The sequence below is a fragment of the Rhinatrema bivittatum genome, chromosome 8 (genome assembly GCF_901001135.1).
Source record: "Rhinatrema bivittatum chromosome 8, aRhiBiv1.1, whole genome shotgun sequence".
Taxonomy (NCBI): Eukaryota; Metazoa; Chordata; class Amphibia; order Gymnophiona; family Rhinatrematidae; genus Rhinatrema; species Rhinatrema bivittatum.
The window spans coordinates 69,809,485-69,830,097 of record NC_042622.1 but is presented as its reverse complement, the minus strand read 5'-3'; the positions used below and the strand labels follow the sequence as shown (position 1 = coordinate 69,830,097).

At 44.0% G+C, this 20,613-nt stretch overlaps 1 protein-coding gene across 4 annotated transcripts in view; it reads right to left on the bottom strand.

Annotated features, from left to right (window-relative positions):
• The window catches only part of CHD6 (chromodomain helicase DNA binding protein 6), a 586,770-nt gene that overhangs the window by 14,004 nt on the left and 552,153 nt on the right, over positions 1 to 20,613 (bottom strand). For 3 of the 4 annotated variants that reach the window (XM_029614845.1, XM_029614844.1, XM_029614846.1), the window contains one exon: positions 8,134 to 8,238. The exons of the other annotated variant lie outside the window; for it this stretch is intronic. In XM_029614845.1, the coding sequence (XP_029470705.1) occupies positions 8,134 to 8,238 (105 nt within the window). The remainder of the gene's footprint in view (positions 1 to 8,133; positions 8,239 to 20,613) is intronic. 4 annotated transcript variants of the gene reach the window in all.

Here is a 20,613-nt window from a genome sequence, read left to right as displayed (position 1 = left end):
CCCACGCGATACAGTAAGTAAAATGTGCAGCCAAGTCCCACATTTTACTTTAAGAAATTAGCGCCTACCCAAAGGTAGGCGCTAGTTTCTGCCGGCACCGGGAAAGTGCACAGAAAAGCAGGAAAAACTGCTTTTCTGTGCACCCTCCGACTTAATATCATGGCGATATTAAGTTGGAGGTCCCGAAGAGTAAAAAAAAAATTTTAAATGGGCCAGCGGCTGTCGGGCCGAAAACCGGACGCTCAATTTTGCCAGCATTCGGTTTCTGAGCCCGTGGCTGTCAGCGAGCTCGAGAACAGATGCTGGCAAAATTGAAAAAGTCGGCTGTCAAACCCGCTGACAGCCGCCGCTCTGGGCTAAAAGGAGGCGCTATGGACGTGCTAGTGTCCCTAGCGCCTCCTTTTGCCCGTTTCTACCGCACCACCTAATTTAAATACTGTAGCGCGTGCACCGGCGAGCGGGCGTTTGTCCGCTCTCCCGCGGACTTTACTGAATTGGCCTGAATGATTGGTAGGAAGCCACAAAGGGGAACAGAGGAAATATAGCCCGAACCATATGTGCAGTAGTGAATCAGTGTTTGCAAAGTTACAAAGGATATCATACTTAGTATGAATCGATCAGATAGAGAGACTCTTGTCAACAAGGGACAGCTAGAGGTAAAGGGAAACAATGGGAAACCTACTTAAAGAATTTAAAAATTAATGACAGAAAAATGTTTATCTGATAGATTGATAATTGTACCTCATAAATGCTAAAATAAAGAGCTACGTTTACATTTCATGATGCTTACTTGCCTTCTTTGTTACAGAAATTTGCATATGGTTATGATTAATAAACAGTAGGGCTCTTAGTGCCCTGGCCTGTTTTGTTACTGGTCTGTTTCCTATAGAAAAAAAAAAAAGAAACAAATTTTAAGAGCTGTGGGCCTCAAGAGTAAATGAAAAATGTGAGCCAAGGATCACTAGGTGCTCTATCTGTGGTAGAAATCTGAATGAAATTAGATGAATGGTTCAAAAGTTATTGGGGAGGAGGGACATAAGAGAAGGGATACAAAGACATGATGATCTTTTAAGATGCATTCTCCTGTAGGATAATAAAGGTATGAGACGAATCTAAATTTATATATATTACTCTTTGAGGTGTATGGTTTAAAAAGATGGCACAGTATGTGCGTACTTTTTTATTTTTATTTTTAATGAAAACTGAATGATTTCATGAGCATATAGAGTATCACTACTGAACAAGATAGCCTGGTTAGACAACTAGAAGATGGAGCTAAGATTTTAGTACCAAACTCTATATACAAAGTATTACTGAGCGGCATTACTCTGAGGTCTTAGACTGCATTTGAAATAGAGATTTTGATGGAAGCTGAGTGGGGATTAACACAAATAAGAGGTCTATATCAGGTTGGCCAACTCTGGTCCTCGAGAGCCATAAACAGGACAGGTTTTCAGGATATCCACAATGAATATGCATGAGATAGATTTGCATATTAAGGAGGCTATGCATGAAAATCTATCTCATGCATATTTATTAGGGATATCCTGAAAACCAGGCCTGTATGTGGTTCTTGAGGACCAGAGTTGGCTCCCCTAGTCCATATGATATGAATTTATGAAGAAATGGGATTACTGTATTAACTTCGAGAAAACTGAATGGTGATATGTAACAGTATTCAAATATAAAAAAAGGTTAGAAAGAGGATGATGATCAGTTCTCCATACTTTCTAAGAAAAAGATTAGAAGTAATAGCCAGAAGAAATTTAAGAACTTTCTTACTGTAAGGGGAGTTAAACACTGAAACAATTTACCAGGAAAATAATGGGATTACTCTCACTGAAGGTTTAAAAGAGCAGATGAATGACTGGTAACTATATTTGAAGATAGACAGAGAACAACTTATGGTGTACACAAAGAGGCAATTGCCTGACTGCACAGAATATACATACAATAACAAGTAGAAAGCAGAGTTGCTTACCTGTAACAGGTGCTCTCCAAGGACAACAAGATGTTAGTCTTCACACACTTTTGTCAAAGTTTCTAGAAACTTTGATTGACTCACTGAGCTTGCCCGGCATGCTGCTAACTACACATCCACTGGTGGGGAAGGGGTATCCCTCTTCAGTCTTATAACAGAGTTTGCAAAAAATAAAACAACAAACCAAAAGAAACCCAGTTCTGCAGGGTGGCGGGTGGGTTTTGAGAGGACTAACATCCTGCTGTCCTTGAAGAACAGCTGTTGCAAGTAAGCAACTCTGCTTTCTCCAAGGACAAGCAGGATGGTAGCCCTTACACATGGGTGATTATGTAGCTACAGGCTGCTCCCAACATAGGCAGCATAGAGCAAGTGCCAATGTGCACAACAACTAGAGCTGCTAGAACCAAGGGAGCAAGCCTGTACCCAAGGAAAGGGCCCAAGGCAGGAAGAGTTGGGTTTTCATGGCTGAAAAAGATTGCGGAGGACCAAATGACCATCTCATCATCCATCTCTGTCCAGACAATAATGAGAGGCGCATGTGTGAAGGGGATTCCAGGTCGCTGCCCTGCATATCTTGTGAATGGGGATGGCACGCAAGTGAGCCAACGAAACCGATATGACTAGAACGGAATGAGCCTTGATGTGACCTTCAAGCTGCAGGCCTGCTTGAGCGTAGCAGATAAAGTCTGCTTAGACACTGTGACTCCCAACCTGTTTTTGTCGAAGGAGACAAAAAGCCAAGTGGACAGGCAGTGAGGTGCTGTCCATTCAAGGTAAAAGGCCAGGGCCCTTTTATAATCTAGAGTATGCAGTGCACGTTCACCCTGGTAGGCATGCAGCCTTCGAAAAAAGGAAGGCAACACAATGGACTGATTGAGATGGAATTCTGTGACCACCTTTGGAAGGAACTTCGGATGCGTACGTAAAACTACCTTATAATGGCAAAACCTCATATAAGGGGGGTATGACACCAGAGCCTGCAGCTCACTGACCCTGCGCACTGAAGTAACCGCTACCAAGAAGATGACCTTCCAGGACAGGTACTTCAGATCGCAAGACTGTAGGAGCTTAAATGGATCCTTCATGAGCTGGGACAGGACTACACTGAGGTCCCAAGGAGACCGCTGGGGGCAGAGTAGGAGGCTTAAGGTTGTAACTTGCCTCGCATGAACCGTCCTACTAGCGGATGGGTGGAAATGGAAGCATCATCCCTCCCCTGGTAGTAAGCTTCGATGGCACTAAGATGAACTCTCACCAAAGTTGTTTGCAAGCCAGACTCGGAGAGGTGCAACAGGTAGTCCCAAAGCTTTGGTGGGGAACAAGAGAAGGGATCCAGACTGCGCCCAACCCACCAAGCTGAAAACCTCTTCCACTTGAGATTATAAGATTTTCTTGTGGAAGGTTTCCTGGACTCCAAGAGGATTCAAGATATGCCTTTCGAAAGGTCCAGTGCCTTACGGTCACCCGGTTAAGCTTGTCCTGGTCCTGAGAGATCAGATCTGGAGCAATCCCCAGCCGGATCGGAGGGCGCGAGGCCAGCTCCCATACAAGAGGGAAAGCTCCCATAGAAGAGGGAACCAGACCTGGTGAGGCCAAAAGGGTGCAGCCAGGATTATGGTGCCTCAGTCCTGCTAGAGCTCTTGGAGAGTTTTTGAGATTAGGAAGGGGAGAATAAGAGTACAGCAGACGGATGCCCCAGTGACATGAAAAGACATCTGACACCGATCTTCTGTCCACCTGTCCCAGTGAGTAGAATCGATCCACCTTCTTGTTCTCTGGGGAAGTGAACAGATCTATGTCCGGGGTCCCCCATAGATGAAAGATGTGGTTGGCTACCTCTTGATTCAGGGACCACCTGTGGGGTTGGAAGGCCCAACTCAAAGAGTCTGGAGGAAGATGCCCTTCTTGAGGGCCCATGAACAGATCTGGACTACCTCTTGGCAGAGGAGGTATGACCTTGTCCCTCCCTGCTTGTTCAGATACAACATCGCCACCATATTTTCGGTCTGAACCAGGACCACTTTGTTGTGTAAGTGCTCCCTGAACCCCTTCAGGGCACAACAGATCGCCCATAACTCTAGGAAATGTATCTGGGATTACCTCTCCTGCAGGGACTAAAGACCTTGAGTGTGGAGATCTGCAAATTGGGTCCCCCAACCGTGTGAGACGCGTCTGTGGTCAGGATGATCTGGGGCTGCGGGCCCCAGAAGGGCATCCTTCTCTCCAGATTGGATAGGGTTTCCCACCACATGAGGGACTGCCAGAGAGGAGTGGTGATCAGGACATGAGCCCAAAGCTCCTGGGTGGCTTGACACCACTGGGAATGTAATGTCCACTACGCTCTGCGCATGTGAAGCCACGTGAACACAGTGACATGCACCGTTGCCACTATTATGTCCCAGAAGCAGCAGAAATTGGTGCGCCGAAACATGGGGGCACCCGGAGACTACTCGAGCAAGGGCAGCAAGGGTCTCTGCCCTGCCTTGAGGCCTTCTTCTGGACAGTGTCCAGTCTGGTCCCGATGAAGTCCAGTTGCAATGATGGCTGGAGATGTGATTTCGGATAGTTGATCAGAAATTCCAGATTTTTCAAGGAGCATATGGTGGACTGTAGGCAGCGCTCCCTGCCTGGAGTCACTCTTGTTAAGCCAATCATCGAGGTAAGGGAAGACATGTACTCCTTGCCTCCGAAGATAGGTCCCCATTATGTACTGCCAAAAGGCAGTACGTAATACTGGTAGTGCTCTTCCTCTACCAGGAACCGTAGATACCTCTGATCTACTGGAGAAATGAGGATATGGACATTATGCGTCTTTGAAGTCGAGGGAGCAGAGCCAGTCCCCAGCTTTGAAGAGGGGGATCAAAGTGCCCAAAGAAACCATCTTGAAATTTTCTCTGACAAGAAACCGGTTTAATGCCCTCAGGTCCAGAATGAGGAGAAGGCCACCAGTTTTCTTGGGAATCAGGAAATACCTGAAATAGAATCTGTCCCCCCCCCACCCCCTGTTGGCTGTTGGGACTGGTTCGACTGCTCTAGCCATTAAGAGGGCGAAGAGCTCTACTTGGAGTATCTGCCCTCTCTACGCCTCTCCACCGGGGACACGGGGGAGAATGGGGTGGAGTTTGTTGGAAATGCAATCTGTACCCCTGCCTCACGATGGACAGGACCCAGTGGTCTGAGGTAACTGATGTCCATCGTACTGCAAATAGCTGTAGGTGGCCCCCCCACTGGCTCAAACCCCCTGGCTGCCAGTCAAAATCCCGCAACAGGGTTTTGTGGCGGGGCAAGATTCGGACAGGGTGTACGAGGTTGCCATGCCCTTGGTCTTGCTGGTGCCGGCTGAGGTCTCAATCTAGAGGTGTACGGGTAGTACTTGTGTGGCTGGTGAAAAGGTTGTCTTGGATATTGATTAGGAGGCATTTTGTTGGAGGGCTGAGTGTCCAAAGTGCTGGCTGACAACTGTTGAAGGGTTTCATGATAGTCCTTCAGCTGGTCAACCGCCTCTTTAATTTTGTCCCAAACAGGTTTTCTCCCCATACAGGGCAGATCTGCCAGATGGTCCTGCACTTCGGGGCGCAGGTTGGAAGTGCATAGCCAAGCCAAGGTTCGAGCCCCAATGCCTGCTGCAGCAACTCTCATAGTTGTCTCAAACATGTCATACACAAAGCGGACGTCGTGTTTATCACAGTCCAGGCCCTGCTTAACTATTTTCTAGAAGTCCTGAAATTGTTGCGGGAGACATTCCACCAGCTCCTGGGCTTGTTTCCAGAGGTTTCTGGAGTACTGCCCCATATAGAGTTGATAGCAAGCAATCCTAGTTGCCAACATAAAGCCCTGGAACACCCGGCATCCGAGAGCATCCAGAGCTCTGTGCTCGCGGCCCAGGGGGGCCGAGGCATGAGTCCAAAATCTCTTTGCCTTCTTTAAGGCCGATTATTCTACCACCACTGATTGGTAAGGCAGTTTACAACGCTCAAACCCTGTGGAGGACTGAACCAGATAGACTACATCCGTCTTCTGGTTCACAGGAGGAATGGAAATGGGTTGTTCCCAGAATAGGAAGAATAGCTTCTTAAAGGTGTCATATACTGGAATAGCCACTACTTCTTTAGGAGCATCAAGAAATTGCAGAATCTCCAACATCTTGTGACGAGAATCTTGTTCTGTTAATAGCTGGAAAATCAGACTCCGCCATGACTTTAACAAAACAAAACCAGCAAAAGAAAGATCCTCTGGAGAGGATTTTCACCTCTCTTCTGGTGGAGAGGGTTCCGAAGGCAAGTCCTCAGATTCTTCAGTGGAGGATAAAGATGTCTCTCCTTCCCAGGGATCATAGAGAGCTTCCCCCTCGCTCTGAATGTCTGGAGACGCAAGGGGTGGAGCTCCCACTTGCGCCCTGAGCCTCAAGCTAGAGGGCCACAGGGGCACCGGCGGATCTGAAGATGAAACCGAGGGCACTGATGGATCCATTGGTCCGGATGGGGCTGGGAGTGCCAGAGGTTGCTGGGGTGTCATGCATGGCCGAGGCACCGTTGACCCCGATGGACCTCCCTCATCTGAGAAGTCACTCACCGGGATGGGGACCGGTGGCGGCAGCAGCGATGCTCCCTTCGACAGCATAGAGGTTTGGGGCTTCAGAGCTAGCTGCGTCGGTAAGACACAGAGCAGCAGGTCCAACTGCTCCAAGAGAGGCGCAAGCACCAATGGAGTTGGCTCTCGCGGTGGAGGTGGTACTGGAGGCTCAATATCGTGCAGGGCCTGGCTGACTCCCAACCGCACTAGCCTCTCTAATTCCTCCTCAAAAGCTGCCAAGGATGGAATAGTTTGAGGAGGGGGAGGCAGTGGAATTGGATCGACCCTAGAATCATGGGGAGAAACTGAACCTTCCACTGGTATTGGTGGGGACCACTGTGAGTCCTTGGGAGGACTGGAAGGTAGCACCTTCCCTGCACGAGACCGCTTTGGGGGAGGCACTGACCCAGTTGATGCCTTCCCGTGGTCTGACTTCTAAGAGGGTGAGCAGTGTTGGTGTTTCCTTGACTTCTCTCGGTGCTCACCTTGGTCCTTGCCCCGGGACCGACGGAGATGGGAAGGAATCCAACCTGGATTGAAAAGAGATAGACCTCACTTGGTCCCCTGCCCCTACCTCGGGATCAAGGATAGGTAGCGGAGGGGATACTGAAGGGGGTCGATGCCAAGACTCCTTTCCCTTGAAGTGTAGAAGTCCCAGACACTGACGACGGATCTGATCTCTTAGAGCCAAACAGCTTTTCCATTTTGTCTAAATGCGTCCGACGGCTCTTAGAGGTCATCTAGGCACAAAGATTGCAACAATGGACATCATGTGACACCCCCAGGCAGAAGACACAGACCTCATGGGGGTCTGTGAGGGACATGGTCTGGGGGCACTGGGAGCAACAGTGAAAGCCAGACGACGCCATATCGAAAAGAATGCAACGTGCAGTCAATGGTCAGCGGCCACAGGGAAACGACACCGTCAGTAACCAACAGCGAAATACCAGAAAAACTTACCAAGAGCGATGAGGAAAAAAACCCCAAAATGCAGAGGGACCTGGTGGAATGCGGGAAGGAAGAAAAAACGTGATTTCTCACAGAAAAAGTGCAAGCTCCACGGCCACAAGGCTTCAACTTTGCGGAAAAAGAGAGACTGAAGGGGGACCCCATGTGGATGTGTGGTTATCTGCATGCTGGGCATGCTCAGTGTGTGTCTGTCAAAGTTTCTAGAAACTTTGACAAAAGTTTTCCATGCCGGGCTCCATCTGATGATGTCACCCATATGTGAGGACTACCATCCTGCTTGTCCTTGGAGAACAACAGGTTTAGGTACACTGAACCTGTCTGAAGGCAGGGGGTCAGACAATATGATCTTTTGCGTTGCCTTCCAGCCCTATTTCTCTATAATTCTATGAGTCTGCATGTGACAAGGACACTTCTGTGATCTGATGTCAGACGGCACATGATAGAGACACTACATGAGAGGGACTTTATTCTGATATAAAAGACTGTGTGTGTGGTATCCAGGTATTATTATGTTAGATTCGATGTTTTAACATATATAAAATGTTAAATTTTTTTTACAGATGGGTTTCCCCAGTGTACATGGTCCCCAAGTGCCGCAAAATCCAACTTACAGAGAGCCTGACAATGGCAGCCCAGTCTGCTGCCACCGCATACTCCGAGTTTGCATCCAGCCACCTTGTCAGCTCCTTCAGTGCTGGAGCCATGGCTCCCCCTAACTAGAAAAGACATGAAAACAGTGATGCCTGTTATGCAAAACCAAACAAGAAACAGACTTATCTAATGGCACAAATACACAAAGGTGCAAGGAGGATTTCATGCTGTAGTGTCCTTTTTTTACATAAGTAACATTTTGAAGGCTTTTTATTTATTTATTTTTAACAACTTGTTACTGTATTGCAGGGTGCTGCACAATTAATAATATAAAAAACCCCTCTAAATAGATTTTTAGAACAAATGTGGAGTGATACAGGAAAGCTCAGTAGGGCTCGAGCTAGCTGCCCTTCATGGTTTGCAACACTGTCCGATATCTTCCTTTTTTCCTTCAGCAGTAAGTGCCTCACCCTGGCAGCTAGAATGGAATGGTCTCATTGTTGAGAGAATGATTCCTGCATATTTCCCTTGTGCAGAAGTTCAGGGTATGACATATTTATCCCACCCAACCATTTAATTGGCTAAATGACATCTAAAGCTTTCTAAAATATACATGCATGCACATACTTGTGACTTTTTAGGAAAAACTGTGAATGAAATTATTTTTGCATTTTTATGGTGCCAGTTGCTGAGATGGGGGCACATAAATGGGGGCATTTCAGTGGCTGCCAAAAAAACAGCTCCTTTCCTTGAGACTCCCTGCCATGTCTTTGTAGCTAGGCAGAGCACAAAGGAATGTTTCTATAAACATCTTTTGCTGCTGCATGATCATTCTCTAATCTTGTGCACCACCGGAAAAAAATGGTTGGAAAATGGTATTGTTAAAATTGGTCATTCTATAGGGAGTTATACTATGATAGGGTTCTACTTGACTTCAGTATACAATTTTGAATCATGCACAGCCAGAATATTTTAGCACTAATATCTCTGCATATGTTTTACAACCAATGAAGCTAAAAGACTATAGGCTAATAATGTATATACACTCACTCAGGTCATCATTAAGTCACAAATGCCTCCAGTACACAGAGGACTGGACAATAATTCGAGAATATACAGTACTGAACCAGGAAAAATTCTAAAGAAATGGAAATGTATTCATGCATTCCAAGCTAAAAAACAAGTGCATTCAAGAGTATTTGCACAGAAGTTTGGAGAAATGCACAAAGCAAGGACTATCAATTTTAATAAAAAAGTATAAAAGCTATAACAGTCACTGAATTCTGAGGTCTATGCACTATTTACCATCTCTACTGACTCCTAGAACTTGAAATAAATGTGTTCATACATATCTACCAACCCTCTGTATGCATTTTGCATATAGTACAAAAAAGTTCTGTATAATAATAAGCAATCATCCAAAATAAACAAAAATAAATGTATTATGGGGCAATTCACACAAACATCAAACACTATTGCTTTTTCATAAAGGATGTTTAAAATAATCATAAGCTTTGTGAAAGAGCATACAGTGCCTTGCAAATTCTTACCACTCTTGTATATTTTTCACATTCTGACTAAAAAATTCAAATAAAAAATGCATTAAAGTAGAAGTTGTTGCACTGATCCACACAACATTTTCTATACTTTCACTGTGAAAGAATAATTACAGAAATATTTCAAAAGTAATTAAAAGTAACCCCCACCCAAATGTCTTGATTACATAAATCTTCTCACTCTTGTCTCAATATTTGATGGAAGCTCCTTTTGCAGCAATAACAGCCATGAGTTGTTTAGGATAAGTGCCTACCAACTTTGCACAGTGGGATCATGCAGTTTTGCCCATTCTTCTTTGCAGAAGAACTCAAGTTCTTTCAGATTGGCTGGGAATCTTCTTCAAGTCCTGCCATAAATTTTCAATTTGATTCAGGTTTAGGCTTTGATTATGCCACTTGAGGATATTCGCTTCCTTCTTGCTGAGCCACTGCATTGTGGCTTTGCTTTGTACATAGGATCATTATCCTGCTGAAAGGTGAATCTTCTTCCCAGTCCTAGGTCCATGGCAGGTTTTCTTCCAGGATCTATTTGCACCATCCATCTTTCCCTCTATTTTTATAAGCCGTCCCTGCTGCTGGCAAATCATCCCCAGAACATAATACCTTCCACTACTATGCTTTACTGTAAAGATGATGTTAGCAGGGTAATGTGCAGTGTTTGTTTTACTCCATGTATATCGTTTAGCAGTGAGACCAAAAAGTTCCACATTGGTCTCATCAGATCATAAAACCTTCTCCCACATGCAAGCAGTATCCCCAAAGTGTTTCTTTGCAAATGCTATACAGATCATCATATGGCTTTTCTTCAGCAATGGCTTCCTGCTTGCCAACCTCCCATACAGGCCTTTTTTTTTTTTTTTACTTTTTCATTATCGAAGGCTCATCTGCATACTGCTCCCAGCATCCCCTAGGAAAGGAGTCCAGAGGTCACTGCAAGCGATCCAGGAATTGAATTCCACAGCCCCAGCTTCCAGAGGTTCCGTACCCTTTGCAGTAGAAGAGGACCGGAAGTGCGCACTGTTAGGCATGCGAATCTCAGACCCTTCAATTAACTGAGTGAAGATCAATTTAATGGTGGTTAAAGAAGAATGGAAAGTATTACTTTGGGAAATCTTTGGACTTACAAAAGTTTGGTGAAAGGTAAAATAGAGGGATATACGGTATTATTTAGAGTCTGTGTGTGTCTGAGGTAATAAGCAGGCCAGAGATAGTTAATTCTAGTGTCCGTCTTTCTCACCCACTCAACCCTTGATTTTTAGGCAAGAGACACTTTCTCATTAAAAATCAATCAGGGTCTTATCTAAATCATACTATTGTACCAGCCCTTATTGAAAGTTTAACCATCCCCTTGTAGGACACTAGCTGATTAATTAGTAAATACTCCTGTAAATTTAAAGTACTCTAATTCCAACTCCCTTAGTATCCTAAACTTAACTAGGAACTCAATTAAACTAAGATGAAGGCAGCAGTCCAGCAGTAAGAGTGGGGCTCTTCAGTCTTTTGCACTGAGTGTCACATGTATGATTTTTTACCCACCAGTGAGAGGCTGTATGTGTGCACTTGGTGCAAAGAGCTCCTGGCTCTCAGGGAAGAGTCCGATCTCTGGAGGCTAGAGTAGCAGACTTGGAGGAGCTGAGGCAGACAGAGAGGTACATTGATAAGACCTTCAGGGTCATAGTAGCCAAGTCCCAAATCCAGTCTGGCAGCCCCAGTGCTGCCTTGGATCAGAAAGGTCTCCCAGTAGGAGAACAGCACCCTGGTGTAGCAGGAAGTGATCCTGTAGCAAGGACCTGCTCTCCAGGTGATGTATTGTCCTCTCATACTGAGGACAAGTCTCCCAGGGCTACTGCCCAGGAGAGAAAGGTTAGGCCAGCCATCATAGTTGGTGATTCAATTATTAGAAATGTAGATAACAGGGTGGCTGGTGGATGTGAGGACCGCCTGGTAACTTGCCTGCCTGGTGCGAAGGTGGCAGACCTCACGCAGCCAAATTTAGGATTTTAAGTAGAAAGCTGAAATCCAGAACTTCCAGGGTGGCATTCTATGAAATGTTTCCTGTTCCACGAGCAGGTCCACAAAGGCAGGCAGAGCTCCAGAGTTTCAATGAGTGGATGAGACGATGGTGCAAGGAAGAGGGATTCAGTTTTGTAAGGAACTGGGGAAACATTTGGGTAAAGTGGAGACTTTTCCGAAAGGATGGACTCCACCTTAACCAGAGTGGAACCAAGCTGCTGGCACTAACTTTCAAAAAGGAGATAGAGCAGCTTTTAAACTAGAACAAGGGGGAAAGCCAACAGTCACTCAGCAATGCATGGTTCGGAGAAATGTATCCTTGAAGGATACTAATGAAACAGGAGAGTTAGGGCATACCAACAGAGAGGCTCCAATAAAAGAAAACGTAGTCTATGTGCCTATATATAAAAAAAACCAATGAAGCTAATGATTTCCAAATTATCCCTAACAACTGAAAAGCAGGTTGTTAATACAAACAAAAAACACACTTTGAAATGTCTGTGTGCCAATGCCAGAAGTCTAAGAAGTAAGATGGGAGAGTTAGAGTGTATAGCAGCAAACGATGAGATTGACATAATTGGCACCACAGAGACTTGGTGGAAGGAGGATAACCAATGGGACAGTGCTATATCAGGGTACAAATTATATCGCAATGACAGGAAGGATCAACTTAAGAACATAAGAAATTGCCATGCTGGGTCAAGACCAAGGGTCCATCAAGCCCAGCATCCTGTTTCTAACAGAGGCCAAAACCAGTTTACAAGAAACTGGCAATTACCCAAACACTAAGAAGAACCCATGCTACTGATGCAATTAATAGCAGTGGCTATTCCCCAAATAAAATTGATTAATGACCATTAATGGACTTCTCCTCCAAGAACTTATTCAAACCTTTTTTGAACCCAGCTACACTAACTGCACTAACCACATCTTCTGGCAACAAATTCCAGAGCTTTATTGTGCGTTGAGTGAAAAAGAATTTTCTCCCATTAGTCTTAAATGTGCTACTTGCTAACTTCATTGAATTCCCCCTAGTTCTTCTATTATTCGAAAGTGTAAATAACCGAGTCACATCTACTCGTTCAAGACCTCTCATGATCTTAAAGACCTCTATCATATCCCCCCTCAGCCGTCTCTTCTCCAAGCTGAACAGCCCTAACCTCTTCAGCCTTTCCTCATAGGGGAGCTGTTCCATCCCCTTTATCATTTTGGTTGCCCTTCTCTGTACCTTCTCCATCGCAACCATATCTTTTTTGAGATACGGCGACCAGAATTGTACACAGTATTCAAGGTGCAGTCTCACCATGGAGCGATACAGAGGTATTATGACATTTTTCGTTCTATTAACCATTCCCTTCCTAATAATTCTTAACATTCTATTTGCTTTTTTGACTGCTGCAGCACACTGAGCCGACAATTTTAAATTATTATCCACTATGATGCCTGGATCTTTTTCCTGGGTGGTAGCTCCTAATATGGAACCTAACATCGTGTAACTACAGCAAGGGTTATTTTTCCCTGTATGCAACACCTTGCACTTGTCCACATTAAATTTCATCTGCTGTTTGGATGCCCAATCTTCCAGTCTTGCAAGGTCCTCCTGTAATATATCTCAGTCTGCTTGTGATTTAACTACTCTGAATAATTTTGTATCATCTGCAAATCTGATAACCTCACTCATCGTATTCTTTCCAGATCATTTATATATATATTGAAAAGCACTGGTCCAAGTACAGATCCCTGAGGCACTCCACTGTTTACCCTTTTCCACTAAGAAAATTGACCATTTAATCCTACTCTCTGTTCCCTGTCTTTTAACCAGTTTGTAATCCACGAAAGGACATCGCCTCCTATCCCATGACTTTTTAGTTTTCGTAGAAGCTTCTCATGAGTGACTTTGTCAAACGCCTTCTGAAAATCCAAATACACATCTACCGGTTCACCTTTATCCACATGTTTATTAACCCCTTCAAACAAAATGAAGCAGATTTGTTAGGCAAGACTTTCCTTGGGTAAATCCATGTTGACTGTGTCCCATTAAATCATGTCTTTCTATATGCTCTACGATTTTGATCTTGAGAATAGTTTCCACTATTTTCCCGGCACTGAAGTCAGGCTCACTGGTCTATAGTTACCCGGATCGCCCCTGGAGCCTTTTTTTAAATATTGGGGTTACATTGGCCACCCTCCAGTCTTCAGGTACAATGGATGATTTTAATGATAGGTTACAAATTTTAACTAATAGATCAGAAATTTCATTTTTTAGTTCCTTCAGAACCCTAGGATGCATACCATCTGGTCCAGGTGATTTGCTACTCTTTAGTTTGTCAATCTGGTCTACTACATCTTCCAGGTTCACAGTGATTTTGTTCAGTTTGTCTGACTCATCACCCCTGAAAACCATCTCCGGAACGGGTATCTCCCCAACATCCTCATTGGTAAACACAGAGGCAAAGAATTCATTTAGCCTTTCTGCAATGACCTTATCTTCCCTTTAACCCCTCTGTCATCTAATGGTCCAACCGATTCCCTCACAGGTTTCTTGCTTTGGATATATTTTAAAAAGTTTTCATTATGAGTTTTTGCCTCTATGGCCAACTTCATTTAAAATTCTCTCTTTGCCTGTCTTATCAATGTTTTACACTTACCTTGACAATGCTTATGTTTTATCCTATTTTCTTCAGATGGATCCTTCTTCCAATTTTTGAAGGATGCTTTTTTGGCTAAAATAGCCTCTTTCACCTCACCTTTTAACCATGATGGTAATTGTTTTGCCTTCCTTCCACCTTTCTTAATGCGCGGAATACATATGGACTGCGCCTCTAGGATTGTATTTTTAAACAATGTCCAAGCCTGTTGAACACTTTTAACCTTTGCAGCTGCACCTTTCAGTTTTTTTCTATTTTCCTCATTTTATCAAAGTTTCCCTTTTTAAAATTTAGTGTTAGAGTTGCAGATTTACTTATTGTCCCCCTTCCAGTAACCTATCATTAAAATAATCCATTGTACCTGAATACTGGAGGGTGGCCAATGTAACCCCAATATTTAAAAATGTCTCCAGGGGCGATCCGGGTAACTATAGACCAGTGAGCCTGACTTCAGTGCTGGGAAAAATAGTGGAAACTATTCTAAAGATCAAAATCATAGAGCATACAAGAAAGTCATGGTTTAATGGAACACAGTCAACATGAATTTACCCAAGGGAAGTCTTGCCTAACAAATCTGCTTCATTTTTTTTGAAGGGGTTAATAAACATGTGGATAAAGGTGAACTGGTAGATGTAGTGTATTTGGATTTTCAGAAGGTGTCTGACAAAGTCCCTCATGAGAGGCTTCTAAGAAAATTAAAAAGTCATGGGATAGGAGGTGATGTCCTATCGTGGATTGCAAACTGGTTAAAAGACAGGAAACAGAGATTAGGATTAAATGGTCAATTTTCTCAGTGGAAAAAGGTAAAGAGTGGAGTGCCTCAGGGATCTGTACTTTTCAATATATATATATATAAATTATCTGGAAAGGAATATGACGAGTGAGGTTATCAAATTTGCGGACGATACAAAATTATTCAGAGCAGTTAAATCACAAGCGGATTGTGATACATTACAGGAGGACCTTGCAAGAATGGAAGATTGAGCATCCAAATGGCAGATGAAATTTAATGTGGACAAGTGCAAGGTGTTGCATATAGGGAAAAATGCTGTAGTTACACGATGTTAGGTTCCATATTAGGAGCTACCACCCAGGAAAAAGATCTAGGCATCATAGTGGATAACACTTTAAAATTGTCGGCTGTGTGCTGCAGCAGTCAAAAAAACAAACAGAATGTTAGGAAAGGCTTTAACGATCCAAAGACAACGACAAACCTTTTCCGTCAGAAAAAAATCAGCAGAACCAGAGGTCACGAGCTGAGGCTCCAGGGCGGAAGACTAAGAACCAATGTCAGGAAGTATTTCTTCACGGAGAGAGTGGTGGATGCCTGGAATGCCCTTCCGGAGGAAGGGCTTTAGACCCAAACTGTGAAGGACTTCAAAGGGGCATGGGATAAACACTGTGGATCCATCAAATCTAGAGGACATGAATGAAGAGGGGGTGGTTCGCATACAGTATGCCGAACAAGCAGCAGCCCTCAAGATAGAAGGGCTCAGAATAGAAGAACAACAGGAAGCCGCTGCTGCCACAGCTGTCGCCACAGCCACTGCCGAAGTGCGCAGAAAAGCTGAGCTAGAGATCGCCTTAGACCTGTTGCAGTAAAAGGGAGAAGCAGCAGCCCTTGAAGTCCAAATTAAAGGTCTTGTTGTGGGGGGAGGGAGTTGTCACAGCCACAAAAAGTAGCGGACGCAGGGATCAATAACCGGGGCCCACAAAGGCCAGGGGTGGGAGGAGGCGGCAGAACACTGCACAGAGCGTCAGTAGCCACAGCGGCATTCACGGAGCGGGATGCCAGTGGTCGGTGTTCCACCTTCACGGAGCGGAAGGCTGGAGTGGCATTCACGGAGTGGGATGCCAATGGTATACCACCTTCACGGAGCGGAAGAATGGAGGGCTGCCATCTCCAAAAAAAAAAGCAGAGGGGTGGGTAAGAGTATGTAAAATTACCGGTGAGGACATAGGCTACAGGTATTGCCAATTATTAGCCTTGTTCAATATTTGTTGATTGTTAATGTGGCTCGCGAGAATGAGCGCTACTACCTGGAGATAATACCCTTGTTCAATGTACATACACACGGTTAAGGAGACTCCATCATTGCTCTAGGCTTCAACAGCAAGAGGAAATGTGGAAAAAAAAAAAAAGGATTTGCATTCACAAAAAAGTGAGGTGTAGCTTGCTTGTTACGGCGGTTACTTCCCCAAAACCAAATAAGCCGATACTTTACTTTCAATACATATCCAGCATAGCTCTCTGCTTCAACGGCAGGGGGAATGTGGAAAAGAGGATCTGTATATGGACAACAACCAACAAGGTCTGAATTACATAGTCTGAGTGGACAAAGGCATGGGTGTAGCCTGCTTATTGCTGCGGTTACTACCCCTAATTAACTAGATATTCACTTGGATGCGGTTCCGGCACTGCTTTCTACATTGGTGGTGGGGTGGAGGGGAAATGGAACCAAGGGGTACTAAAAGCCAGGCGTAACAAGTATGAGAAAAAAAAAAAAAAAAAAAGAGTGCATGGCTTGCTGGGCAGACTGGATGGGCCGTTTGGTCTTCTTCTGCCGTCATTTCTATGTTTCTATATTAATAATACGGAAAATGTCATAATGCCTCTGTATCGCTCCATGGCGAGACCGCACCTTGAATACTGTGTACAATTCTGGGCGCCGCATCTCAAAAAAGATATACTGTATTTTCCGGCGTATAAGACGATTGGGCGTATAAGACGACCCCCAACTTTTCCAGTTAAAATATAGAGTTTGGGATATACTCACCGTATAAGACTACCCCTCTTCCAACGCATTCCAACATTTACAGCAGGAAGAGTGACTCGAGGAGTCAGGGCACGCTGCCCAATTGGCCGGTGCTGGGCAAAAGGGGCTTGCTTCGGCAAGCCCCTTTTGCCCAGCACCGCCAATCGGGGAGCAAGGGAGCACAGAATGAACTTTTTTACTGCATCCGGTGAGGGGAGGGGAGGGAGTGACTCGAGGAGCGAAGGCGCGCTGGGCAAAAGGGGCTTGCTTTGCCGAAGCAAGCTCCTTTTGCCCAGCACCAACGAATCAGGCAGTGCACCTTCGCTCCTCGAGTCACTCCCTCCCCTCACCGGATACAGTAAAAAAGTTCATTCTGCGCTCCCTCGCTCCCCGATTGGCCATTGCTGGGCAAAAGGGGCTTGCTTTTACAGCATCTGGGGGAGTGACTCGAGGAGCGAGGGCGTGGGGAATGCACCAGACGCTGTAACTTTGGATTACCGGCGACAACTACGGTATACGCCCTATAAGACGATATCCGGCGTATAAGATGACCCCCGACTTTTGAGAAGATTTTCAGGGGTTAAAAACTCGTCTTATACACCGGAAAATATGGTAGTTGCGATGGAGAAGGTACAGAGAAAAGCAACCAAAATGATAAAGGGGATGGAACAGCTCCCCTGTGAGGAAAGGCTGAAGAGGTTAGGGCTGTTCAGCTTGGAGAAGAGACGGTTGAGGGGGGATAAGATAGAGGTCTTTTAAGATCATGAGAGGTCTTGAATGAGTTGATGTGAATTAGTTATTTACATTTTCGGATAATAGAAGGACTAGGGGGCATTCCATGAAGTTAGCAAGTAGCACATTTAAGATTAATCGGAGAAAATTCTTTTTCATTCAACGCACAATTAAACTCTGGAATATGTTGCCAGAGGATGTGGTTAGTGCAGTTAGTGTAGCTGGGTTCAAAAAAGGTTTGGATAAGTTCTTGGAGAAGTCCATTAACTGCTATTAATCAAGTTTACTCAGGGAATAGCCACTGCTATTAATTGCATCAGTAGCACGGGATCTTCTTGGTGTTTGGGTAATTGCCAGTTTCTTGTGGCCTGGTTTGGCCTCTGCTGGAAACAGGATGCTGGGCTTGATGGACCCTTGGTCTGACCCAGCATGGCAATTTCTTATGTTCTTATAAATTAAAGAAAGGAATACACCATGCTTATAGAAAAAAGAAGATAAATAATTATGAAATACATAAAGAAATAAACATATCATGATTACATCATAATCATAGTTCCCCAGAAAAAGAAAAAAAACATACAACAAAGGCAGAAAATTTAGGATAAATAAGGATAATTAACAAAACTTAGAAACTAGTTTACCGTGCGTTTCAAGCAGTGATAAACTAATTATGGCTCATCAAACTAGACCTACTGGGATCCAGGAAAAGAAGTTGGAATATTCTTGGAATTAAGGAAAGACTTGAGGTTCTCAGGCAAAAAGAGAACAAATCAGTCATCATAATATCTAATAATACATTTACAGGGATATCTAAGAACAAAAGAGCACCCTATTGAAATAGCCTAAGATCTATGAGCAAGGAAATCTTTCCTCCTCTCCTGCGTAGAACGAGCAAAATCAGGTAAAATATGAATCATCTGTCCAAAAAATAAAGTGGAGTTATTCCTAAAATATATTTTCATCACTTCACTCCAATCCTGCTCAGAAACAAAAGAAACTACCAATGTAGAATGATCAATAATCTCAACATCTGAATTTCCAAGGAAATCAGTCAAATTTTCTATATGGTTAGATGTTTGAGCAGGCTGCGAGACAGTAGGGAATGTGCTCTGCTGGTAGTTAAAAGAAAGTAAACTTTATTTATAGAAGGAACTTTATTCGAATCGAAGTGAAGAACCTTTAGGAAGTAATTCCTCAAGGTTAATATGGATTCTCACCTATCAACCTAGGGAAGTTTAAAAAAAACATAAATCCAGGTGCCTGATATAATTCTCAAGATATTCAATTCTACAAGATAGATTGAAACTGTCTTTGGTCACAGACGCACTGAAGTTCTGAATATTTCCACTAGCCAAAATCTTGGAATTTAGTTTCCCAAATTGAGAGTCATAATTTTTACCTATATTATCCACCTTAGATGATAAAAGTCAATCTTTGTATTACATAGCTTCAAGATACTGCCAAAGTCTGACATCAAGTCCCATATTGCATCCAGAGTAACAACCACTGGTTTAGTTGGCAACAAGAAAGGCTCATCCGGGACTCGTGTAGTGACAAACCTGCAGAGCTGTAAGATATTAGTACCGATGAGTCAATCAACTCTTCCTGATCGTCACAGGGAGAGGAAGAAGTGAAGCAGGCAGCAGAACCAAGCCCTTTGGCGTCTTCAAGCAGCAAAGATGATAATGGCTGCTGCAACTCGAGACCTGTTCTTCTTCCCTCTTCCCTGATCGCTGGCATTGAAAGGACATCATCCAAAGGCACCGTGGATAACAGCGGGGAGGCAGATCTCACAGCCTGTGTGAGTCTAGGATCCTGGCGGTTCGAGCACTCCATCGCCCATTACCACAATGGAGCCAACAGTCCCCAGTTGTACTGCCGAACCAGGCAAGAAGGTTGGCATAAGCTGCTGTCCAGGAAAGAGGAGTACATCCATAGGGAATACCCAAACTTTTCGTTTCCTTTTAGAAGGCATAGCTTCAAGGAAATAGCAAAGTAAATAGGAAAGTTGGAGTAGCATCTAAACCTGGTCTCACGCCGCCATCCTGCCCCCAGGTCATGTTTGTGGCATAATCTTGAAATTGTTGAACAGTCAACATTTTCCCTAGTCTCAGTCAGAGACCTCTATAGTTCTTTTAAAGTAATCTTAGGCCTAACAGTGACCTTTCATGGCAGTTTCCTTAACACATGGCTACTGACTTTGGAGGGATGGCCTGATTACAGCAGTGGCTTGGTAGTGTCAAACTGTTTCCACTTTACAATATGAACCTGACAGTGCCCCAAGAGATATTTAAACACACTGACATTTTCTTATAGTTTCCCCACAATCTGTACCTTTAAATAACATTATCCCATAATTCTTTCAGCATTTCCTTGCTTGGCATGTTTTGATTTTTGCTTCAGATTTACTTCATACAACATAAACAGCTCAATTCTTCATCCAGGAGTATTAAAATCAGCTCAACTACTGTGACTGGCCCCAGTAGTTGAGCTACTTATTATGGGCCCTGAGGCAACTTTTGGAACCACAGCTAATTTGGGTTTGCTTTGACAAAGGATGAGAAGACTTCTGCAATCAAGACTTTTGTTTTTTTATTAATAACGTTTAGACTATTTCTAGAATTCTTTCACAATGAAAATGTACAGAATATTGTGTAGATTAATAAAACAAACTTACTTTAATGCATTTTGATTTATATTTTTTAGACAGCAGAATGTGAAAAATGTATAAAGTTGTGAAGAGTTTTGCAATGCACTGTGGGCCAAGTATTCAAAGATATCCTGGAATATTCAGC